We start from the raw sequence: 15,543 nt of genomic DNA, 5'->3' as shown, positions 1-15,543 counted from the left end.
AGGCTAAAGACACAAAAACAGTTGAAGTTCGACGCTGTAAAAATTTTCCTTGATGTCCCCGTCGAGGACATCGTTCTAAGTAAGAAGACGCTAACAGGCCCCGTTTGCCGTCCACTTTAATGAAGCTAATTAACCCGAATGTGTAACCATGGGGGGACAAGATGGCATTAGTTTCGCTGCTTGAGTCGACGACCCAAAATTGGGCAGATTAACAGCATCCAATTTAACTTTGTTCGGTCGAAAACAGACGATCGCTGGTTCGCGAAAGAAATTAATGGCTATCGTCCGTTCGGTTCAAACGAGATTTCCAAGCAGTTTCTTTGGATCAATGAAAATCTTCAAAGGTGAAGACATTTTTAGAGACGAAAGCTAATTACTGATATAAGGTGAAGGATATAATTTAATAGTAACAGATCGATTATTACGAATTGATGGCGTAATCAGAATTGTTTCAAATGAAAATTAATCAACATTGACGTCCATTATAATATAAAACGAACCTTTTTAAAACAGAAGAACCGAGATTTTTTTCTTAAATAGCATTGTACATTTCTCATTTCACATTCTTAATGTGGAAGAAAAATAACGATTTAGAAATAAAATAGCGTATATTAATTTTTCAGCCTCTTTTTTTAGAACCATCATTTGGAAAATCGGATTTCCAGGGATCGTTTTCACTCCCTTAGAATGGATTTGGGGGTAAAAAAATTGCATAATACATATCTACATATCCCCTACATATCCCCAACGTTTCATAAATTTTTGAATTTTCGGGCTGGCAATCTTCCCTCGTCAGTTATTTATGAAGAGAAGATATTCTTTATAGTTCCTTATCCCCGTAGATTCTTTAATTTGTTGAACCACTTTTTTTTTAAACGAACTCAAATATCCTGCCAACCGATTACGTGCCTTACTCTGTACAATTTACTGTGCGGGGTTACTGTTCAATTCTCTGGGGGAAAATAAGTCAGTTAAAGAAGAAAATAGGAGAAGACAACGATAGAAACTACGAAAGAACAGCTGCTGTAGACGGTCGTTAATTATTCTTGCCATTAACAACAAGGCTAACGCGCTTGTCCAAGCATCCCTCGTGAGAAAGTTCGCAATCATTTGCACGCCTTCTAGTTGACCACCATGTGTACAAATTGAGTCCCATGCAGAAACAGCGTTGAACATTTTCATTAGAAACATTCTGAAGCCTCTTATGAAAAAGCCTCTTCTTGAAATTTAATAATTCCACTTTGCAAAGTCGTTTATCGTGCTCTTAAAACTCAATAACACCACTTTGATCCTTTATCGAATTCTAAAGAATCGAAATTCCCCAAGTCTTTATCTCTCTGTTTCTCCAGCCCTGTAACTTTTAATTTCTTTAATTCTTGATTTCTCCAACTTCCAATTTTTAATTTTTTAATTAACGCTCTAGTTTTTAATTTTTTTTAAATAGTTAATTTCTGCATTCTTTCACTCTGTAATTTTTAATTTTCTCTAATTCTCCAACTCTCTGACATTTAATTCTTTTAATTACTTTTAATGTTTTTTTTTTTTTAATTCTCTCAATTCTTAATTTCTCTAATTCTCTAATCTTTAATTCGTTTAGCTCTCCAACCCTTAATCTGCCAGATTCTTCAATTTTTAATTTCATCATTCTTAATTCCCCTAATTGCGCAATTTCATTGAGAAACAAGCTCTCTGTGATTTCTGCTGAACTATTTTTGCTGCCATCTCGCTCTAAACGATATTCAGCCGAATACTGTAAACAGTTGTAGCTCGTGGCAGAAGCGAACATATATTCAAACGCATGGATGAGTAGCACTCGAGACAAAGGCCTCTTTTATCCCAGAGTTCACGGACGGCTGAATAGCGAATAAAGTAGTTCAGCAGGACTATGGAGGTCCATTGTTAAAATTGTCCGGCTGCTGCTGGATTAACAGATTCCTCCTTCTTCTCTTCTTTTTATTCCCATCAAGAAAGTCAGAGGGGATGTGCGTGAATCATTCGCGAGCACGTGGCTGAGATTTCTAAAAATGTACACGCGAATAACCATTTCTTTAATTAAAAGTAAACAACTAAGTGACGCGGCGATTGTTAAATTGATGGGGAAAAAAATTGTCATTTTTTAGCTCTGCTGCATTTACATTAAATGGAAACTGAATGTAAGCTCTCGTTGAGTCCTCAAATATGCGAAAATGTGCCACTTTGGACAAAAGACTCCTCTGTTAAGAGAACCTCCAACGTTGATTTAATGTTTCTTCTTCATATGGTACGATGATTCTACATTTAGTTTAACTCGTGAAAATATCTCGTTATATGTATCACGCTGTTTTATAAACTTTAAATTCAACTTCAACTTTGGTAGATCCAGCGCGCCGGTAGAATCCGTGGCATCAACAGGAGATGAGATAACTTGCATTTTATCTTCTAGCTTGCAGCTTAGTTTTGAAATGTAGTAGAACTTTAATTATCCGAGATAATTATGAAATACATACGTATGAAAGATATATTGATAAAGAATAGAAACGAGAACTTTTCAACAAAAATGTAGCAATTTCTTTCAGTTTCTGTCCTTGTGTTTTTTAATAAACCATTCTCTGATCTCCAATTAATCGATCGTTGATCGATATTTTAATAATCAAGATTCTACTCGTGTATATAAGAGCTTTCATGTACGACATTGTTTCAATACTTATTCTTAAACAAACACGACGCATGACCGTCGTACTTTCCATCTCCTTTCGCAAGAAATATCAGCAAGATCAACTATCTATTCTCCTACACGTCGACACAGCTTCAAGGGAAAAGTCAGCTGTTTTTTTTCCTAATATAAAAAGAAAACCTTGCGCAGATAGCAGTATAGAAAAACCTTCGAAGACCATAGAGACGTCTTATTGCGCAGAACTCGATAGATTCGTATCTAGACGAGGCAATATAGGAAATAAATTTTACTATTACTCCTGAAGAAAATCTCCCAGACGTACGATGAAAAGTACGTATGCCGTACATAAAACCTACGCGACCATAAACCGTAAGTAGAAATAGAACTGCAGCCAGTTAGAACTGTACGCATCTGAAATTCAATTCTAACCACGATCCATCTTTATTGGATTCATAACAAGGTGTAGCGTCGGCCGATATCCAAGTCGTTGCTATATCCAAACGAGGAAGGAGACGAAGACGAGCTGAAAGAAAAGAAGCTGCAAAGACTCGCCGGTGTAATCCAAAGCGGACCGCGCGCATTCGAACGCGAGGATGAGTGGCGCGCGAGACAAAAGGCCCTCTCTGCTCTGAGGAGAGTTCACGGACAGCTGAATGGTGAATAATATAGCGCAGGAGGACCAAGAGGAACCAACGGTACAGGGCAAAATACTCTATGTACCGTATGTTTCTCTCTGTCTTCTCAGTTTGCACAGCCGCATCGGCTGTGTTAAAAAAGCGGGAGAAGTTACGGGGTGGCGTGCAAGGGTTGAAAACAGACGGACGATAAACAGGAACGAGGAGGAAGAGGAAGAGGAGAGAGGGGCTGACTTGGTTGAAGAGCCCCCTAGCCAGTCTGCTATCGAGCAATTCTCGTTGCTATGGGGATAATCTCGAAAGGCCTCCTCGAAGTACGCAAAATCCGGCCTTTCCCTCGGCGATTTCCACTGAAACGCCGGCCATTCTTCCAAAACCTCGTACACAGCCGATGCATTTACCATGATAGAAAAAATAATCCGTTTTCTTTCGAGTTAGTCTTAATCTTCTTCCACTTTCCTGTGAGATTTTCTCTGTGTAATTGTCCAGACTTCTCTTAGTCTCTGGAAATTCCGTGCGCTTAAGGTCTAATTTTTGCAATATTTAATAGGTCTATCTAACTAGGTCTGCCACTTTTTTATTTACGAAACGAATTGCGTAATAAGAATTGTACGGATAAGGTTCGCCTGTGTAATGAATCGCGAAATGGCAAAATAGAATTAAAGAGGTCGAACAAATCGAAATTTACTTTTCAAGAATTGAATATTAGTCACGCGCGTACTTATGTAATGCGATTGAGAAAATGACAGAAAATGCGGTTGATTAATCTGTCTTCCGAGAGTATACGGTGTTATTCCGCTATATTATGCTGAATAGGCTATCTCTAGTACGATTTTTGTCTTCGTTATTTTTAGAGAGGACGCTCTATGCAAATTTCTCCCTTTCGAGCACGACGAACTGTTGTTACCGCGAGCACGCACAAGTGTCATCACTTGGTAGGAATTGAAAGAGAGATGGCGAGGATCATTTGCAACGATACCTAACTAGCCACCAACCCTCGCCACCTTTACCCTACAAGTGGAATCGATGGCAGACACGTGGCACTCGACTTGCTACAGTCGCCCTCACCTTCCCAGTTCCCTTTGTAGCTCTTTCGCGTCGAGATGACAGTCCGCAGACAACATGTCAGGGCCAAAATTCTCATTTACCCGAGACGTTCCAACAGCGACTTCGTCGGACCCTTGTATGTATCGATTGCGTGTCGTTGCGAATCTTCCCCACCGAACACCATAATAGCCTGCTATAAAACATCATCTCGTATCTTATTGCATATGGCTGTATACGTGTGGTATAGAAATTATGTATGTGAGAGACCTCGTGTAGCCTAAAAGATACAAGTCATAAGAACAAAGAGAGGAACGATCTTACCGAAGAAGGATCTTCTTCGTTCTTGTCAGAATTAAATATAATTTATTTGTCGAAATTGTTCTCCTTAGGAGAAGAAATTGTAAAAGAAATATACAGGATGCCTGGATAATTATAATGTAACAGGCAAGGGAATGATCGTACCTGGAAAATTAGGTATCTAAAATGTGGTACATAATTTCTTTGCGTGCACCCATTTATCACACGATAATTAAAACGCTCTACGTCAAATGCAAAATTCCTTCGCATCTGCGCGAAAGTAGGCCACATGCACTGGATGAATCAACAGGGCAGGTAAATATTAATTCGCAAATTGATAACAAACATCAACTTGCTTACTCCACGCAAACGACCACGCGTTTTCATCTATTTTCATCGATGTCCAACGAAGACGAAACACAGTACGACCTTTTATCCTTGTTGCTTGGTTTTCCTTTCTATCTTTTATCATGCTATTGGAGAAATTACTTCCTTTACGTGCAGAACCCCCTCCCACTTTTTCCATTTCCGCCGATTTCTTTCGTTGCCGGCTAAACACGTGTGCGCTTTTTCTATCCCTTTGCCATCCGGATCCTCTTGTTCTTAGCCCGGAGTCCTTTGGGAAACGGGGATGCAAAGGAGAAACCTACGAGAACATTCTTCAAGCAACCACTCCGCGAAAGTAATCCGAAACCCGCTACTTTTTCATTGCATAAGAATTTCAGAATCGCTTCTCCTTCCCTGAGTTCAGCTCCTCTTCAATTACACCGTTACTCTGACTCTCTTTTAATTTTATTCCATCTTCCCTGCTTCGCGGTGATTCAATGAACCGAACGACTGTTTGGTGCAATTAGAGCGAGCAACGATTTCACTGTGCTTTGAATTTTATGAAACGAATGGAGGATCGAGTTTCGAGGGGATTATTGAAGTCGCGATGGTCCGAACCTGGCTTTTCTTAATTGTTTGCAGCGGTTTCAAAGCCTCCGAAATATAATCTGAAATTATAGTTATACGAGGATTGGGTGGCTATAGAACTTGGCAATCATATCGCAGTGAAATTAGGAAATATAAAAATAAAGGTTCGAGCATGGATTTTCTTGATCGTTCAAAGTAGTTTCGAAAATTACTTTCGGATTATGATCTTTGAAATTGTGATATTTATATGAGGAATATAAGTGGCCGTGGAACTTGGGTATTACATATGTTTCATTCGATTTCTGACAATTCTCTTCGAAACTTTTCTAATATTTTTCTTTAATATTCCAAATATTTAGATAAGAATTATTTTAACACGCAGGCTGTTCTAGCAATCGTGCAAGCGAAGAAAAGAGCTGATTCTACGTACAAATATAAGTTAAAAATTGGAAACTAAATTTGTTCGTTCGGAACATTGCCTTCCAGGAAACCAAGTTCAAAAACGTATCTTCGTTTTCGAGGAAATTGAATTTGCACATGTCGAGTTACCCAGCAAGTTTTCAAACTCGCTCTTCTCGTAAACGAGATCCGCAAGTAAAAGATTTCCCAGACTTTCAATTTACTTAATACATGCCCTTCGTTAATTGCAAACGTATGAAAATAAAAATACATTCTAATTGAAGATTACACGAAACGAATATGACAATACCGATTTTTCTTGATTTACTTTTACGTCACTTAATCACTGAAAAGGAATGTTTTAAGATGGAACAATCGAAGTTGGGAGTAATCTGATAAATTGGAAGATAAAAATCTTTCAAAAACAGCTGACAAATCCACACTGCTGCTTTGTAAAAGACGAAAAATATTAATTTAATTTACCGTACCGGTTGCGCTCGATTAATATAAATCTGCGTAATTAATATTTGTTCAATGATCAAAAGAGCGACAGAGACGCGCATTTAATCGCAGAATTAAACGAAAAGATATACCTTGTACCTATAATTGATTAACATGTCGAATCTTTAAATTGCTCTTCCAAGAGGACAAAAAATACCACCTATCATTTTTCATCTGTGATCTTCAATCTTCTTATTCTTATCAACAAAGACATCAAATTCTATCAATAGAATGTACAAATGATTAATTTAGGTACGCAAAGAAGCAATTAAAATCTCGCTCATGTTGCTCGCACAACCTCCAAAACAGCGGGACGTAAGAAGAATGACTTGCAATGTTAATGCACGCGGGAGAAACTCAAGTACGAAAAATCCCTGGCAAGTTTATCCTCTCGTAGGGTTCTCGTGAGGATCGCGTAAAATTTTCATCTTCGAGCCAACGGATCGTTCGTGTACTATGGAGGCGCGCAGCTGTTCCCATAAAAATTGAAAACGCCATGACTCGAGCGCGTGGCCTTCGGCCGTAAAGCGGCGAACGCACGCGCCAACTCCTGCGTTAAAGATAAAAAAGAAAAAACAAGATAGAGATTATTGCACAGAATTAATCTTCGCGCTGCAAGGCGTCCTCGACGTAACGTTTGATCGGTGTTTCGCGCTGCGTAAATCGTGCAAGTGTTTCGATTAAAAGAAAGAGGAAGCGGAAGGAAGGAAGAAGGAAGGAACACGCGGAAGCCATCTGTTCATCTGCCGCGTTGCCCGATTAATTCAATTACTTAATCGGACGACGAAGATTTTCGATTCGGAAAGCCTCGTGAATTATTCACCAGCTCGTCCACGAAGGTAATATCGAAATCATGGAACACTATGAATAATTGGAGAGTCGCGGTGAACTCTCTGGCTAAAACAATAATTTGTTTCAGTTATTCGCTATGCTGTAGCTTCTTTCCATTGCTGTTTTAACCTGGTGAACCAGGATTAAGAAACAACTATCCTTCCTTTCAAGCGTTATACGTAGCCGCGTAATGGTTACCCGTAATTTGCATATTGCGCGGATACAGACGCGCTATCGCGTATAATAATTTCTTTGCATCTATCATGTTCGGTTAGTACGAAATTTATTCCATGATCGTTTGCCACGTTTTACTCCGCGATTTCATTACAGAGTTTTAAAGTATCGCAGCTTTGATAATGATAAACGATTATGTTTTTACTTTGGAACGATTCTACAAATTGAAATGGCAAAAATGATCGATCGAGCGGAAGCAAGTTTGAAACTTCAATATGTAAAAGCGAACAGAGATGGTTCCTGTGAACTTCGCTACAATCTTGACCAAAAAGTAAAGAAGAATTCTTTTTTTACTCGCACTAGAGTGGAATCTGAGATTGTACAAAAAATATAAAAACTCGATCAAATATCGAGTAACAAGATTTAATCTTCTCCCTGATGAATTGCTTTCATAATATTTAATCTATAGAATTACTTTTACGTGATAAAAATCAGCGTCACGCGTTTCCTGCGTACGATACATATCGTTCTGTATTTTAGCAGCAAGCTGTAAGTTTAAACGCGATAGTACAAGAAACTTTCGCATATTTCTTAATATTCTATAATACGTTAATTTGTAAAGTTGTTCGATCATTCGACGTTCTCAGCGATATTAAAATCTTGTAGAGTCTCTTTCGATTCTTCTTGACTCTTCGAATCTCGTTGACTGTTATCTTCTTCTTCCCTGTCATTCTCGGATCCCGCACTTTTGATCGATTCCGAATATTTATCCTGGAACGTCAGGTCAAAGTCGTCCGGAAATTGATCGCGATAGGCGGTGAAGTCCTCCTGTTTGCAATAGTTGGTGAAAAAGATCAAATATTGCATCTCCTGCTCGGTTGGCTTCGGCGGGGGTGGTATCGATTTCAACCTTTGAGTTTTTGGAGTCGATCGCCGCATTGCAGGCCGCCTTTTTATCGGAGGCGGCTCTATAGCGCGTTGCAGAGATGCCAGCAATCGCTGCATAAGCTCAAACTATAACAGACAAATTCACATTTGACATTTTGAACGCGCGAAACCATCGAAGTATATTTCAATTACCTCTACCATAAGCGGGCCGCGGATATTTACGTAAATTTTTAGAAATATAACTAAAGAAGTGCAAAGACAATGTAAGAGATGTAATCTGGAAGTCGTCCACAGCCGAAAGGCACGGACTAAAATAAATAAATAAAGATAATAAAATAAACTAAAGAAGCGAAATTTAAGCAACGATTCGTCTTTAATAGTTTTATACTTTAAGTAATTTTTACGAAGTGCTCCGTCTTCAAGTATTCGTCGAGGACACGTATGAAAGCTGCGTGGCGCCGAACGATGCGAACCTGGACAGTTTCTCCATGATGAAATGGATCGAGAAGACGCACGAGGAGTTGAATTTGAAGCTGGATACTCTACCACCGGAAGTGGTCCAAGCTTGCGAGAAGGAAGGCTTCAAGCAGGAGCTGAGGGCTATGAAGGAGACAGAGGAAGCTGCCAAAAAGGTCAGATAACTCAGAATTATAATTCTCCATTCCCCGCTTTCTGAATGCATCATGGCATAAACTGCGGATGTTTATGCATTTATGGAGATAATGCACAAAAGAACTCGTGGAAAGTTTCAAAAGGCAAAGGCACGCTTAAGGGAAATTTAATAGTGGAAAGACATATTTGTGAGAAACTCAAAGTTACAAAAATACATTTATGGGAAATTTAAAAGGGCAAAGATGCGCTTATGTGATATTTAAGGGCGCAAGGATGCATTTATGAGAAACCTAAAGTTGCAAAGACGCGTTCATGGAAAATTTAAAAGGGCAGAAATATATTGTTGGAAGTCTTAACGTGCGAAGATGTATCTGTGGGAAACTTAAAAGTGCGATTATTCGCTTATAGGAAATTTCAGCGTACAAAACGTATACAGGGTGGTTGGTAACTGGTGGTACAAGCGGAAAGGGGGTGAAAAAAGAAGTCGAAAATATAGAATAAAAATTTTTTTTTTAAATTTTCCATCGAGACAACGATCTACAGTGAGATCCGTTATAACGTACAGCACGCGTACCGAGCGAAAATTCAAAGTGGATTTTCTCGAAAACAAAGCCTCGAACGAAAAATTTTTATTGTATATTTTCGACTTCTTTTTTCGCGTAGAATCACCCTCTTTCCGCTTGTACCACCAGTTACCAACCACCCTGTATACGTTTTGTACGCTGAAATTTCCTATAAGCGAATAATCGCACTTTTAAGTTTCCCACAGATACATCTTCGCACGTTAAGACTTCCAACAATATATTTCTGCCCTTTTAAATTTTCCATGAACGCGTCTTTGCAACTTTAGGTTTCTCATAAATGCATCCTTGCGCCCTTAAATATCACATAAGCGCATCTTTGCCCTTTTAAATTTCCCATAAATGTATTTTTGTAACTTTGAGTTTCTCACAAATATGTCTTTCCACTATTAAATTTCCCTTAAGCGTGCCTTTGCCTTTTGAAACTTTCCACGAGTTCTTTTGTGCATTATCTCCATAAATGCATAAACATCCGCAGTTTATGCCATGATGCATTCAGAAAGCGGGGAATGGAGAATTATAATTCTGAGTTATCTGACCTTTTTGGCAGCTTCCTCTGTCTCCTTCATAGCCCTCAGCTCCTGCTTGAAGCCTTCCTTCTCGCAAGCTTGGACCACTTCCGGTGGTAGAGTATCCAGCTTCAAATTCAACTCCTCGTGCGTCTTCTCGATCCATTTCATCATGGAGAAACTGTCCAGGTTCGCATCGTTCGGCGCCACGCAGCTTTCATACGTGTCCTCGACGAATACTTGAAGACGGAGCACTTCCTCGGAACAAACGGAATCGCGGAACAACGTTTCTAGAAGCTCGTTCGCGTAACTTTCCAATTCCGCGGCTCTAGCTTCGAGTTTGCGAATGGTATCCTGAATTTATCATCGTAAGTATTGTGTGCCATGATTCTTAAAATTGTTTCACTTGTAATTATTTTATTTTCTTTATTTCTGGTATTTTGTATTTTGTATTTATAATTCTCAACCCATTAAAAGCCAAAAAACGTTTCATTGACGCGATTCTTTTCAATTAACTTGCGTTATATTTTCGTACGATGTGGCTATATAAAGGAGAATTCTAAAGATTCGAAAGAAGAAGAAATGTTTGTAAGTTTATAACAGCATGATAAACTATCGATTGGCCTTTAACGAGTTGATTAATCGAATTCTTACTCGTAGCTCGTTGATTGTGTTGGTTATTTCCGTAACTTCTGCCTGGATCTGTTCTTCAGCGGACTGAATCGTCACCATCAATTCAGACATCGGCTTCGCCAGAGACTCCAAGTGAATCAACGCGTTCAGATTTTGCGTTTCTATCGCTCTGAACACGTAGATCAGTTCAAATGGGTCTTCGAAGTATATATTTGTCGGACCTGCCTTGTCAATGTCTTGCTCGAACAAGTCTAAAAATACGAAGCAATAATTTTCAGCACTTCGATGCGAAGAATGCAAATATTCTAACTAACGATTTGTCCGCTAAATATTATATTGTTTGTTAAATATTACTACTAAATCTTTCTCACTGCAAAATTACAATTAACGATTGGGATATTTTGCACATCTTTGCATATTCTGTCGCATTTTTCCATATTGTCGTTTAGGATTGTCTATAATTGTACAAACATCCGCGATCTAGTCAAAGCCGAGAAACGTTCTTGAAGATTATTCCAAGACTCCTTTCGCGACGATGAACGAAAAATAAATCTCGAAGAGAAAAAGGTAAGTTTAAAGGTATGAAATAATTAATAAGACCTCCATGCAAGACATTAACGAAATATCTTCTAACATAGAATCTTTTCCAAGGTAAAGAAAACATGCAAATGTAGAACAACACGAATTACCTATGAGAACGTCAAGCGAAGCAACTTCGTCGACCATTCTGTATCGACCGAATAAATCATCAGCTCTGTGAAGGATGCTTTCTCCGGAATCAGTGCGATGAATCCAGTCGTATTCCGCCCGCCAAGCGAGCGGAGACACCTGATAGAGGAATCTTTGACACATCTTCACTGTCCTCCAGCTCTCCTCCCAATGATACACGTCCAGTCTGACCTTACCGTACTCTGCGGAAAGCTTGTTCCTCGTGTCTGTGATCTGCCTAGTCTTCTTTATCTCGTTTTCAGCCAACTGTAGAATCTTCATGCTCTCCTCGTGATCCTTCGAAAGGAACTCCTCGAAACCGCTCACGTATCGACGATATCGTCGCTGGTAGGATAGATGAAGCATATAGTATTGATGAGGAATAGATACCAGAGATTTGGATGAAAAAATAATTATTAGAAATTTAAACGAAGAATGAGATATTGGGAGGAATTTGCAATTTTTCCTATTTAATCTTTCAATGTTGATCGAATTGAGGAAACGAGATTATAATATATAAAATACATATCTGTCTATAATTTAGCGCTATGTTTAGAGACTTTATATTCTAGCTAAGGAAATAAGTAAGAATAAAGAGGAAAACAATTGTTTTATTGTCAGGAAATAAGTCATCGTTCTTTAAATTGCTGGAAAAAATAAATTAACAATGCATATCCTATTTGTAATATTCTAGACATTCTAATAGAAGAATTTGGTACGTATCGATATGAGATTTATCATAGAAACATTATTTTGGTATCTATTATCTTTTTTTCTTGTTATATATTAATAACAAATTTATGGTTTTAGATTTGCAAAGACAGACCTTGATCTCATCGAGTCGTTTCTGCTCCTCGACGAACTGTTGGTCTATACGAATACAATCATCCATTTCTTGTCCAGCTAGCAACCGAACCTTTAAAATCTCACGAGTATCTTCCACATAGTTGTGCACAGAAAATTTTTCCCTGACCAGCCCTCCACCCAATTCCGAGAAATACTGCGGATCTACGTCGGTCATGGCTATAGCCTCTTCCAAATCTTTGTGTTTCTTCGCCTCTAGAGCCTCGATGTCCACGTCCACCTTGCAACATAATCGTACAACTCGTATCAAGCAAGGAAATTTTTCTGAAATCGAATAATCAAAGTTCAATCAGTAATTAAACGTTCACAGGCTTAAAAATCTTCATAATAAATTGATTAAATTTACTTGCGATTTTAAATTTTCTAATTTTAAACTTATTATTAATTTTATACATTTCTATACTTTAGAGTATTTTTCTTCCTAACCATAGTAGACATTTAGATTGAATTCTACAACAAATCATAGAAATATTTATACTCTCGCAAATATTGAGTACGAACGATTAATACCTTTTAATATATTCTGCAATGTACATTGATAGGAATGTATGGTGTAATAATTAAGTCTCTGATTGGTATATCGTTTATCGCAAAATAGCAAATATTCGCAATACAAGTAAGTGAACATTTTTTTAAACAAATTGCCGAATTCAATAATTGTAAGAGTATAATTCCTGGTATAGTCCGCATGTATTAAAATCACACATCAAAATTGTAATTCCTTACACGAAGTCTCCGTAGAAGATCGTGCGAGTCTTTGGCTTTGAAGACATCCATTCTTCGTTCTTTATCTGTGGTACGTTTTTTCGCCTTCCAATATTGAAAATAAGAGAACATGAGCGAACAAGGAGGATAGACGAATGGAGATTGCTCCTCCAGGACATTTCTAGCTTCTCCCAAGTGTTCATGGCCCTTGGTAAAATAGTTCTGTGATCTAAAAAGTACAGATTTCAATGATCCTAATTTAAAAGATCACTCTGCATAATAACTATACCGCGAACACGCATAGGATGCACATAATAAGCAAAATATCTAAAATAATGTACTCGCTACGTCATACAGTAGATAAAATAAATTTTTAATCACGTTCCATTTTTTCAATTATGTGTGTATAAAGCATAAAATTGCACGAACGTTACCAATACATTTATTTTTTAATAAATTAATTCAAACGTATATAGTAATACACGTTAAAAGTATAATATTGCATATAAGAAAGGGTTGAACTGCACCCCCTATACTTTCACATACAATATTCGATGCATTATTAAATCTTCTGTATAAGACACCCTGTATGAAGATTTAAAAATTCTCCAAATATAAAGCTGTAAAGTGTTTATCATTTCACAGGGGCGCTCTTACCTGAAGAAGCCTTTCTGAGACTTCCTGGTGGACGCTGATTTCCTTCGGGTCTTCTGGCTGATCTGGCGCCGTCTAGAAGATGTCGACGTTGGATCGGTCATGTCTCCCGTAATTCAGCTCAGCGTGCTTTATTCAAACTGTCAGCTTTTCACCTGGCCGGCCGTTCACCTGCGTCGCTGTAGAAAAAACTCCGCTTTTCATCTGATCGCAACGGTCAAAGGCAAGCACCGACAGAGATGGCTCGCGTTTGCATAAAACTTTCCTCTTCTCAAATGTCTCAAGAAGAATTGAAACACTGAAGAATCTACCAAGGAACAAGATTATCGAGGAGCTTTTTTAATTAGTAGAATTAAATCATTCGCCTCTTCCTAGTGCAATTTTCCTGTTTTTTTATTTTCACTGTTTCGTCGATCTACGTTTTATCTTTGTCTGTTTCTTAAGAAATTTCTATTGCGAATTTTGTTCTATTCATTTGAGAAGAAAGAGAACTCGGTGTTGCAATTTTATCGTTGATTTAATTAATATGAAAGAATATGGAATTGGTGAAAGAAACATTGTATTGATTATTTCGCTTGAACAGGTGCAGGAATAACATAGAACATGAATGAATCGACAATGACAATTCCACGGATGTATCGAAAATGCAAGTTGAAATGCAAAATAATCTTCTATTATCGAACTACGCTAAAGCTGAAGATTCTCGAGATACACTTGAGAGCAAACTTAATTGGTAAGGAATTATAATTGATTTGATCGTGAATTATTAATCGATAATTGATAAGGATACTTCAGTCATTACACGCAATTTAAAAACTCAAATTAAATAATGCAAATATTGTATAATATATTTAATATATTAATACTTTTGTCAATTTTTCAGATACTCATGAGTTTCGAAATTTCTGCTAAAATTCCTCTGAGGGCATCGACGAAGGAAGTCTACATTTAAAAAAGACAAGTTTATCACGAGGAATAAAGGAACGCATTCTATTCGTCAAAGTGTCTTTTCATGGACTGCTTAAATTTTCTCGTATCTAAAACCTTCAAAGTATCACATACCAGACATGGGAATTGATCACTGTGTATAATAATTCTTTCAAAAAAAGAATATAATCCTACATAACAATTTCTGTCTTCTAAGACAATGTTTATATCCTTCTATGTATAGAATTCTTGCCAAGGCAACAAGTTCCCAACAGGAGATATAACGTTAAGGCATCAAAGTAAATATGTAATCTGATTTTGCTCTGTACAGTCTGTTATAATGTTATAAACGTAACAGCATGTTCTATAGAAATGAATAAATTGCAGATTCCTATCTCTGTCTGCGAGGCAGTGTTGAAATGGAACAAGGAATCGGATGCATCCTCCAGCGATCCAGTGAAAAGTTGATCCCTTAAAGATCCGGGCACGCCCGGGAGCAACGAGCTCCGATTCAAAGCTTAAAAAAGCTACTTACTTTCTAAAACAAAAGCTCGAATCTCCCGTCTTTCCCAGCGATAAAACTGCTATCCATGAAAAAAATGAGAAAAAAATGAGAAAGAGTTCGATAACCTGACACCAACCTCCTCTTTAGCAAATGTCACCAAGCTGTCAGCAAGACGACGTTTCGTGGATAAGCGGTTGCCAAGTGGAATTGTTTGGCATGCGCGTTGTATTTCGAAAAGTATCATTGTCGTAAGAGATGTAACATAGTTGGTTAAAACTTTGACTAAATCTTTTTCTTATGAACTAACCATTTGGCTTCGAATAACGAGTATGACTCGTCATATTAATATGCTACATATCGTATATAAACATAATGACAATAATTATTTATAGAGCCACGGATATTTATACAGATTCATATCTTTACATGTATAATTTAAAAAGTTTATTGTAAATATTTTATATATCTTTGCGTATTATGCACGATTTGTGTATTTTTTAAACTT

At 37.7% G+C, this 15,543-nt stretch overlaps 1 protein-coding gene and 1 long non-coding RNA gene across 2 annotated transcripts; one reads left to right on the top strand and one right to left on the bottom strand.

Moving 5' to 3' along the window:
* Positions 1 to 7,854: 7,854 nt before the first annotated feature.
* Positions 7,855 to 13,747, bottom strand: LOC100744160. Its single transcript, XM_003485123.4, has 7 exons — positions 13,610 to 13,747; positions 12,974 to 13,181; positions 12,210 to 12,467; positions 11,365 to 11,728; positions 10,697 to 10,926; positions 10,073 to 10,396; positions 7,855 to 8,466 (listed from the first exon to the last, which is right to left on the bottom strand). The coding sequence occupies exons 1-7, from the start codon at positions 13,708 to 13,710 to the stop codon at positions 8,083 to 8,085; spliced, it is 1,869 nt and encodes a 622-aa protein (XP_003485171.1). The 5' UTR covers positions 13,711 to 13,747; the 3' UTR covers positions 7,855 to 8,082.
* On the top strand, positions 13,077 to 15,070 carry LOC112213385. The gene is made up of 4 exons (XR_002947288.2): positions 13,077 to 13,163; positions 13,598 to 14,339; positions 14,490 to 14,832; positions 14,921 to 15,070. It is a non-coding gene; the product is annotated as an uncharacterized LOC112213385 (long non-coding RNA).
* Positions 15,071 to 15,543: the final 473 nt, after the last annotated feature.

This window comes from Bombus impatiens, unplaced genomic scaffold, assembly GCF_000188095.3.
Source record: "Bombus impatiens unplaced genomic scaffold, BIMP_2.2 scf_0036, whole genome shotgun sequence".
NCBI classification, from domain to species: Eukaryota; Metazoa; Arthropoda; class Insecta; order Hymenoptera; family Apidae; genus Bombus; species Bombus impatiens.
Note: the sequence above shows the minus strand (reverse complement) of the source record. Positions and strands in the feature narration are given on the sequence as shown.